Source organism: Balaenoptera acutorostrata, chromosome 10 (genome assembly GCF_949987535.1).
Source record: "Balaenoptera acutorostrata chromosome 10, mBalAcu1.1, whole genome shotgun sequence".
Lineage (NCBI taxonomy): Eukaryota > Metazoa > Chordata > Mammalia > Artiodactyla > Balaenopteridae > Balaenoptera > Balaenoptera acutorostrata.
The window spans coordinates 32,049,420-32,059,622 of NC_080073.1; the positions used below are offsets into that span (position 1 = coordinate 32,049,420).

Below are 10,203 nucleotides of genomic sequence, written 5' to 3' on the forward strand. Positions count from 1 at the left end.
GGCATGTTACCCCAATTTTCCACTTCCCAGGTAAGGTGCCAATTTGGACAAAGTTCTTCACATGTTTCAATTTTAAAAATTACTTCCACATATGCCATCACATGAAAGAAAAAAATGTCTCATTACCTTCCTGAGATTCCACAGCACTACAGCAAATTGCAAAGACCTGCCTAGATGGTTCCCTCTTCCCCTGACCCCAAACACCCTCTTCTCTAAGGACTGAGCCCTTATTAAGGGCCAGTAACAGGGTGCTAAGTGATTTACATGATTATCTCAATGCTGGAAACAACAGTAGGTACTATTATTATCCCCAGAAGAGAAAACTGAAGTTTAAAGATGTTTGAGGAAAAAAACAAACAAACAAAAAGAACTTGCCTGAGGCAATGCTTAAAGAAGGAGGGGATTCTAGTGTTGTACAAAGAAATTTGCTGGGAATATATATTAGGCCCTAGGGACTTTTGTTATGATACAATTGTAACAAATCCTCATACTGGAAATTTATTACAGAGAAAACAATAAATGATATTTGGTCTAATTGTGGGTTTTCTTTGTAACTGTGTACCTCACGCTATCTGGCACATAACAGACGCTCAATCAAAACCTACTGTCTGGGGTTTCCCTGGTGGCACAGTGGTTAGGAATCCGCCTGCCAATGCAGGGGACACGGGTTCGAGCCCTGGTCGGGTAAGATCCCACATGTCGCGGAGCAACTAAGCCCTCATGCCACAACTACTAAGCCTGCGCTCTAGAGCCCATGAGCCACAACTACTGAGCCCTCATGCCACAACTACTGAAGCCCGCGCGCCTGAAGCCCGCGATCCGCAACAGGAGAAGCCACCGCAATGAGAAGACTGCGCACTGCAACGAAAAGTAGCCCCCGCTCGCCGCAACCAGAGAAAGCCCGCGTGCAGCAACGAAGACCCAACGCAGCCAAAAATAAATAGATAGATAGAAAAAAAATTTTTTTAAATAATAGAAGAAGGACTTATGCTTCAGGAAAGACTGAGTAGGTGTACTTTTCCTTATTTCTCCTGCTGAGAACAAACTGAAAGATTTAAAAAAAACCAAACCTACTGTCTGTTCAAACCTAAACTTTAAATAGTTAATTCTTAAAACAATTCGATCACATGGCAAGATCTGACAGGTTATTTGTTTTATTTGACTGCTGGAAAGATGAGTTCTTTAAATTACTATAGGTAACCTATGAGGTCTTTCAGGCACCCAAACTTTACTTTCCAGGGAGAAAAAAGGATCTGTTCCACAGGTAAATAAATGAGCATCTGGTGTTATACAGAAAAATTAACATACTTTTAAGTCTTTATCCTACATACAGAGTAGGATATAGATATTACGCAAGCACACAGCACTTGGGCAATCTTTTCCTCCTTTCTTTGAAAAATGATTTATATAATAATTCCTTAATTCAGAAGTAATGCTTTCTCTCTTCCTTTTGAGGCTCAGGTTTCTTCCATTTCAAAACAGTACTCTTCTAAAAGACTTAAATTCTTCTTTTAAAAAAGACTTAATCATTTAACTCAGAAAGAGGGACCAAAAAGTCAGGAGGTGAAACCGGAGATATTCTTATTAGTCTTACATAACTTACTCTAAGTTAGAACTAATTCAGTAGATTAACTAAAACTTGAGGTTTAAGCACAAACATGAGCTCTTTAGTATATTCTCCTCACACATAGATAGTTTTTAAAATTGAAAGGGACTTACTCAATTTTTTTCTTGTATTCTTAAAATATAAGCAACCACATGTATAGTTAATTAGGATGCCAACATAAAAATGCTAAAATAGTCAGTCACTTATAATGAACAGCGCTAAATTCAAGCTATCACATCCAGGTAATGCAATAACTGATAGAGTTGGATATAATTTCAGAAAATAATTTTTAACACTGATTTTTTAATATCACCTCTGTAAGTATGCATTAAGTGTTTTTATTAAGTGCTGAAGGGAACATCAAAGTGATTTTCAAAAGCAATTGGTATACATTCACCCAACCTGCAAACAAAACTCTGAAATCATAAAGTTAGTTGTTCATGCTTAATTAAATTGGCTTTGATAATTGCAAATTATCCCTTCCTAGGTAAATATGTATCAAATCTTCCAAAATAAATTTACACAAACACTGTCCTTGCTAGAAAAGCCCTGATCTGAACTCAACTAAAAGCTACTGTGTTGTTAACTATATCTCACCACTGAGTCATTTGAGCCCCAGAGTAATACTGGCCGCAGATTCCCTGCATTGCTTTGGGAACTGCTGCTTGCTTCATCAAGCACTGAACTGCAAATTCACCTTTCTAAAAAGACTGAAAGCAAGAAGCCAAGTTTCGCTATCTAGTTTTCTAAAATGAATTAGGGTTTGGGATTTCACTGGGAATGACCACGTTATCAAGATGCCATCGCCCTCTCGAGGCATTTAATTAACAATACCTTCTCTGTTTTCCATTCAACCACCTCAATCAAATTTCCACTAGAACCAGACACACAAAAAGTTGGTTTCATGGCCTTGCTGAAACTCTCCTCTGGGTGCAAGCCCTGGGATCCCACATTCATTATGCAGAAGGGGCAAAGGGAAACGAAAAGCAACAATTGTTAGACAACGTAGTGACATTACCTTGCCCGTCTTGTGATCAAACCAGACGAGAGCATGGTTCCTTGACAGCACTTTGCAATCAAAGGTAGCATTATTCTGCGCTGGTCGACAGCGGGCCACCGAGCGGCCGATTTTAATAGGCTCGTCCAGGTAGACATGACGCTCCTGAAACGGGTGTGAGTTCGGGCGACAAGTGAAGATGGCCAAGGCTGACGGCATCGAGGACAGACTTGGGGTGTCTCTCCTACCAGGAACAAAGAGGAGTTCCACCGGATCCGGACTGCCCTGCACAAGCCTATACCCCTATCCCCCCCAAAATTTTAAATTAAAGCAAACTGCACATTGTCTAAACATAACCAGTGAACATCAAAAACTCTTCACTGGGGTGGGAAGACAAGCCAGCGCAAGCCCCATCACCTCCTTTAAAACCCAGCAGGGCCCTGATCACAAAAAGTCCCCAACTGGCAGCTTTCAGTCCATCTTCTTCCCTGGGAAAAAAAGGCTCAAACATTGGACAGCTTCGGCCAAGAAAACTCCTGGAAGACAGTTTGGGGACTGGAGGTATACAACCAGATGAGTCACACACCAATTCTTGTGTTTTGTTTGGGATCGCGGCCGCCTTCCCCCCTCGGTGGCGGAAATGTTGCAGCACTGCAGCATGAAGAAAGGGTCGGTGCGGCCAGAAAGGTCCTTTCGGGCGGAAGAAAGGTGGTGTAGCTGAACACCTCTGGGCAGCCACCGCCCGTCCTCGAGGGCCTCGGGAGTGGAGGGACGAGACGCGATGGGGGCGGCTAAGGGGTCTAGACGGCCAGCGGGACAGTCTGCATTGCCCCTGCTGCGCGGAGGCCGGCCTGGAGGTGGCACGGGGTCCCCGGAACGCCGTGGGCCGAGGCGGCGGTGGCTGAGGTCCTTGGCACGAGGAGCGGGGACCGGCGGGGGCGCGGGCAGCGGCCGAGACGGGACTCCGGGGCACCTGGCGGGCGTCCCCGCGACCAGGGCGGGGATCCGGCTCCGCAGGCGGGTGCGGACCGAACCAGGCGCGACCCGGGGGAGGCTCCGGGGTCTCGGCACGCAGGAAGTTGGTTCCTGAACACCTGGGCTCCTAGCTGCTGCTCAGCACACCGGCCGCCTCCTTTTAGGGTCGCCCCCGCGAGGGTCGCATCTCAGAGGCGGCAGCCGAAGCTCCGGGCTGACGAGGAGGTGGGGGAGGGAGGCCGGCCCGGAGGTTGGGGGAGAGGCCTGGAGGCCCCGGGCTGGGTCCGCCGCAGCCTCCACCACTCGCGGCCGGTGGGACACCCTCAGGCTGTGCCCGACGAGGCAGAAAACTTTCCGACCTGGTGGGGCAAACATGAAAACAAACGGCCGTCAGCCGCCGGTGCCCGCCCGCCTCAGCACTCGCCCCTCTCAACCCACCCCAGCCAGCCCCCGCGACTGGCCACGACCTCGGCCGGCCTCTCTGCGGACGGGCTGCGGGGGTTGGGCGCCCGGACACCACGACGGGTCCAGCTTCCCTTGCCGCCGCCGCCGCCGCCGCCTCAGCTTACCTTGCCAGCGCCAGCCGCCATAGTGACTCTGACTGAAACCTACCCGGTGCACCGCCACGGGAACGCGCACCCTTCAAGGGCCCTCCCACCCTCTCTCCCGCGCCGTAGTCCGGAAGTCACGTGATCGATGCCTCGGAAGCCATGATGGACAAGGGCAGAAAAAGAGGGCAAGCTAATTTTTAACAAGCCTCCGAACGCCATCTTAGTTAAGGGTTAGACGCTTCAGCACCGTGGGATAACCTGTACCATTTTGGTTAAGGGCAGGAAAAAATTTTGACCTGTTGAAGGTTTTCTAAACATAACTGGCCAAATTCCTACTTTAGCGTCTTGGTAAAAGGCGCCTACTTTTACTAAATTTTATTCACTATAGTCGTCGTTGAAAATACCACTGAGCAAGGCGAACAACCCCATCCAAAGGAGAGGTTATTAGCATCCATCTTAGCTGTGGGCAGCACAGTCCTCCACGGCCGCCTTAGGTGTGAGCAACTAAATTCCCACAAGCCTTGGGATTTGTGCATCTAAAACAAGGTCTATCCTCCCCTTGCTGAAGTCGTCACTGTGTTATCCTGCCCGGAGAAACACTCTTTCTTAGTCCCTGCATTCCATTTCAAACGACCTTCTCACTGGGCCTGTCTTGTACCCCAGGGCTCCTAACTCAGATTCAACCCCGGAATGAGTGTGCCTTCATAAAGTCTAACATCACGTTGCTTCCAGAGAGTGACAGAACAATTTCTAATATGAAGAAAGGGGGACTGCTTCCACTCAAAATATTAAGGTAGATGAGGAGTCATTAGTCCCAAGAAGGAAAGATTTGCAAAATCTAAACGAAAATTTCAAGAAAAGACAGTGGGAGTGAGTCTTACTCATTTAGAATCAGTGGTGGCTTCATTCTTCAGATTCCTTTGACAACAGGCTCCACCACTTTGTGACCTTGGGCACGTTTCTAAACCTTTTCAAGCCTCGTTTTGTCATCTATTACATGGAGATAATACTTAACTCACTTCTTGTGAGAATTCAAGGCAGTAATCCATTTGCTCCTAAAAGAGTAACTACTTTGCATTTCAATTCTTATATACAGGGTTTGGGCCCTATCCTAAGCTCTGTGCTGGGCCCTGGGGACACATAGGTGAACAAAACCTCAATCCATGCCCTCTGAGAGTACACCTGAGTATTGTGAGATAGGGATGGGGAGAGGAAGGTGACAAACAGGGATAACTTCACTTTGATGTAATCAAGGCTAAGATGGAAACAAGCACTGGGTGCTAAAGGGGTCAGAGACTGCCTTCTACAGGAGGTAACTAAACTGAAACAAGGCTGGTAGGAAAACCACAATGAACATGGTATTTGATGAGTGGCTTCGGAAGTTTCCAGGAAGAAGGTTTAGCAAGAAAAAGAATAAGGCTATTTGAAATGGTGGACCAGTGTGTCTGGCACATAATAGTAACTCAATAAATATTTGATACGTGATTGAAAATTACATACTGTTACTCATTATTACAGGATAAAGTAGGAGTGGCACAAAGTGAGTCTGGAGAGAATATGTGTTAGATTATAAGGACCTTGTATACTTTTCTAACACTCTTCACTATTTCAGCAGATATGTATTGAATTATTACCATGTTCCAGGTACCTTTTTTTTTTTTTTTTTCTTTCCAGGTACTTGATTCTGGAGAAAAATAAGGATATGTTGAAAAGTTTTAATATAAGAGGATGAAAATTTTTCATTTGTGGTAACTTTTAGGCTTCTGTGGAATAAAGTAATATAGAACCCCCCACATCCCCTAATGAGTTCTGTGCATGAACTTATAAGTCACTTATGCATTCTTGTCATTCATTCACTCTATAAATATTTAATTTGAATGTGAAAACAGCTACTGCGACAAGCTCTGGAAATACAACAATGAAAAAAAAAAAGACTCCCTTGAGTTGCTCACAATGTAGTTGATGACACAATAAGATTCTTGCTGTAATGAGTTTATCAAGAGGAATGGGAGCATGGCGGAATAGTTTAAACTGAGATGAAAAATGAGTAGGAGTAGACCAGCTAGTCTGGTAGTAGTGGGATAATGAAATTTTAGGCCAAGGAAACATTACAAACACCCAGAGACTCGGGAGAAAAGGACTTTAAGGGAATTACAAGTAGGTCTGTATTACTGGAGCATAAGGAGAGGTGGTCAAGAAAGAAGGGCACAGAAAAGTGGTTTCAGTTGCTGAAGGACTTGCAGGCAATGCAATGGTCTTCGGAGTATTTCCATCTTTCTCCTAGAAGATCAAAGTAGAATAATGAAAATCAAGATTTCAGAGTCACACATTACATCACCATTTAAAAGCACTGTAAATTATAAATTATTAAGCTTCTCTAAGTTTCAATTTACTCATTTGAAAAAAAGTAGATAGTACCCCCACGGAGTCTTGTTAGGATTAAATAAAATGATGTTAGGATTAAATAAGATAATGATGCCTAGAAAATAATAGATGCTCAGAGAATGTTAGTTTCTATTATTATTACTAATATTAAGAATTCTTCCAGGGCTTCCCTGGTGGCGCAGTGGTTAAGATTCCGCCTGCCAATGCAGGGGACACGGGTTTGAGCCCTGGTCCAGGAGGATCCCACATGCTGCGGAGCAACTAATCCCGTGCGCCACAACTACTGAGCCTGCGAACCACAACTGCTGAGCCTGCATGCCACAACTACTGAGCCTGTGTGCCACAACTACTGAAGCCTGCGTGCCTAGAGCCCGTGCTCCGCAACAAGAGGAGCCACCGCAATGAGAAGCCCGAGCACCGCAACGAAGAGTAGCCCCCACTCGCCACAACTAGAGAAAGCCTGTGTGCAGCAATAAAGACTCAACACAGCCAAAAATAAATAAAATAAATTAATTAAAAGAAAAAAAAAAGAATTCTTCCAGCCTTCCACATACAGTAAGGAGCAAGTTGTAATGTCTCTAATTAGTATATGGAGAAACTTGTTCATAAATGTGGAAACAAAAAGTGTCTCTTTATGTTCAGTTCTGCTACAATCTCTTAAAATTAACGTTAAATAGAATATGCTTTTTCACATTTTTTTCAAAGAAAAGCTGGGACTGCTATAACCTGGAAGGGTAAAGAATCTCACCAAGCTACACAGGGTGCTGGAAATGCTAAAATGGCAATGAAGGCGTTCTTCACCCACTGGTATTCAGTAGGCACAGAAAAGGCTTAAATTAGACATCTCATACATGAGATATTTTGAATGCTAAGCCATGTGGGTGTTCCTCTATACGATTCTGTATCCATACAATATTTTAATTAAATAAAAAGCATGTTATGTTTTGAGAAATTTGGAATGATAGTATTTCCCAATGTGGTAGCTTTCTCTTCATTATTTTTACTTTTTTAATAAACTGATCATTATTACCACTGCTATGATCCATGCTACTTTTCAATCTAAGAAAAAGAACGAATTGTAAAATTATTACCCTGGTACCACGAAAGATAGGCAATCATTAGCATTTGAGATGTGTAAGAGACAGCTCAATTTACAGAGTTTACTCTGTAAACTCATTCAGTATGCAACCCTCCCTAAATGATACTCATCTAATTGGATTTTAACCAATGACATATGATATCATGAATTATGGAACACTTGCATAATTGCTTAAGGAGAGTATCTGGTTTGCAAATACGTATAAGTAAACTAACTAAAGAGGAAACCTGGAGCAGTCAAAGATTAAAATTGAGAGGATATAATATTTTAAATGGCACACACTAGCTTCTTGAAACTGAAGTTTAATCTTCTTCACAGTAAGGAAAGCTCTCCTCATCAGAGAGATTCTAATGAGTGGAAATACTCTGTCATTTCCCAGGTGCCCAGGGTGGAGTTGCCCAGACATTCCAGAGGTACTGCTCATTGGTTTTTGGCTTCCTGGTTCTTCAGGAAATAAAAGAAGAACAATTACCTGAAGACAAGTAAAGACATTTATTTTTCATTTAGCACTCTTTTTTCTGTGAATATAAAAAGAGGGAATCAGAAGATTAACTCTCGAAAGGATCATGGACAACTAATCCAGCTCCCTCATTTTGCAGGCAAGGAACCTGAGGCTCAGAGAAGGTACATTTATTGAAGGTGTATTTTTTTTTTAACATCTTTATTGGAGTATAATTGCTTTACAATGGTGTGTTAGTTTCTGCTTTATAACAAAGTGAATCAGCTATACATATACACACATCCCCATATCTCTTCCCTCTTGTGTCTCCCTCTCTCCCACCCTCCCTATCCCACCCCACTAGGTGGTCACAAAGCACCGAGCTGATCTCCCTGTGCTATGCAGCTGCTTCCCACTAGCTTTCGGTTTTACATTTGGTAGTGTATACATGTACATGCCACTCTCTCACTTTGTCCCAGCTTACCCTTCCCCCTCCCCGTGTCCTCAAGTCCATTCCCTGGTAGGTCTGCATCTTTATTCCCATCCTGCCCCTAGGTTCTTCATGACCATTTTCTTTTTTTTAGATTCCATATGTATGTGTTAGCATACAGTATTTGTTTTTCTCTTTCTGACTTACTTCACTCTGTATGACAGACTCTAGGTCCATCCACCTCACTACAAATAACTCAATTTCGTTTCTTAAAAGTACGGAACACTTCACGAATTTGCGTGTCATCCTTGCGCAGGGGCCATGCTAATCTTCTCTATCATTCCAATTTTAGTATATGTGCTGCTGAAGCGAGCACTTGAGGGTGTATTTACCACACATTTTCCTCATGACATCTGTGTGGTATTAACCCCATTTTATAGGTAAGGAAACTGAGGCTTAAAGAGATTGAGTGACTGATCCTAAATCACCATGCTAGATCTAAAGTACGTGCTGGGTTGTTTGTTTTTTTTTTCTTTTTAAAAATTTTCTTTAGTGTTTTTTTTTTGATTGATAAAGCTAATACATATTCATTGCATATATTCATATAAGCAACAGTAAGGAAAGTAAAAATCCTCTCTATCCTCATCACAAATCCTCAGCCTAGGGCTAGCTACTATTAACAATTTATTAACTATATCCTTCCAGATGTTTTTCTAAGCCATATGAGGCATGCCCTTTTAAAAAATACCATATCATTTATCAGAAATGGGAAAATCAACACTAGGAGTCTTATTCCTAAAAGTGATAAATACTTTATATCAATAGCAAAACGCCTGGACAAGGGGAGAAAGAAAAGGAAGAGAAGAAATTCTATTTATTTTTGTCACTCTTGTGTAAGTCCCTTTTTGATTACTGGAAGCGTTCTCTTGCTTTTTATAATCAATTTAAGAATGTTAGCTGGAATGCAGCAAATGCTTAAGAATAAAAGGGATGGGTCAGAAAGCCACATGAGGCATTTTCTTTCTGAATTTTTATTGGTATATTTGGGTTTTTTTTTTTTTTAATTTTTTTCCCCCCTACTTTATTTATTTATTTATTTATTTATTTTGGCTGTGTTGGGTCTTCGGTTCGTGCGAGGGCTTTCTCCAGTTGCGGCAAGCGGGGGCCACTCTTCATTGCGGTGCGGGGACCGCTCTTCATCGCGGTGCGCGGGCCTTTCACTATCGCGGCCCCTCCCGTTGCGGGGCACAGGCTCCAGACGCGCAGGCTCAGCAGCTGTGGCTCACGGGCCCAGCCGCTCCGCGGCATGTGGGATCTTCCCAGACCAGGGCTCGAACCCGTGTCCCCTGCATTAGCAGGCAGATTCTCAACCACTGCGCCACCAGGGAAGCCCTGGGTTTGTTTTTAAATAACTTAGTTACCAATTAAAATATCAGAGACTGTTTCTATGTGCTGGTTTTGTTCATCTAGTGAGTTTTTTAAAAAATATTTTAAGTATATTCTTTATTCTAGGAAGACTATAACATTTTATTTTATTTTATTTTATTTATTTTATTTATTTATTTTTGGCCGTGTTAGGTCTTCGTTGCTGCACACGGGCTTTCTCTAGTTGCGGCGAGCGGGGTCTACTCTTCGTTGCGGTGTGCAGGCTTCTCATTGCGGTGGCTTCTCTTGTTGCGGAGCACGGGCTCTAGGCGTGTGGGCTTCAGTAGTTGTGGCAT

The 10,203-nt window shown here is 43.4% G+C and overlaps 1 protein-coding gene and 1 non-coding gene across 51 annotated transcripts in view; both read right to left on the reverse strand.

Annotated features, from left to right (window-relative positions):
• SLMAP (sarcolemma associated protein) overlaps nt 1–2,832 on the reverse strand; it is a 150,175-nt gene extending 147,343 nt beyond the window's left edge. For all 50 annotated transcript variants that reach the window (XM_057554157.1, XM_057554158.1, XM_057554149.1 and 47 more), the window contains exon 1: nt 2,625–2,832. In XM_057554157.1, the coding sequence (XP_057410140.1) occupies nt 2,625–2,822 (198 nt within the window). In that variant the 5' untranslated portion in view covers nt 2,823–2,832. The remainder of the gene's footprint in view (nt 1–2,624) is intronic.
• Nucleotides 2,833–8,753: 5,921 nt separating this feature from the next.
• Nucleotides 8,754–8,858, reverse strand: LOC114239169 (U6 spliceosomal RNA). The gene has a single exon (XR_003624367.2). It is a non-coding gene; the product is annotated as a U6 spliceosomal RNA (small nuclear RNA).
• Nucleotides 8,859–10,203: the final 1,345 nt, after the last annotated feature.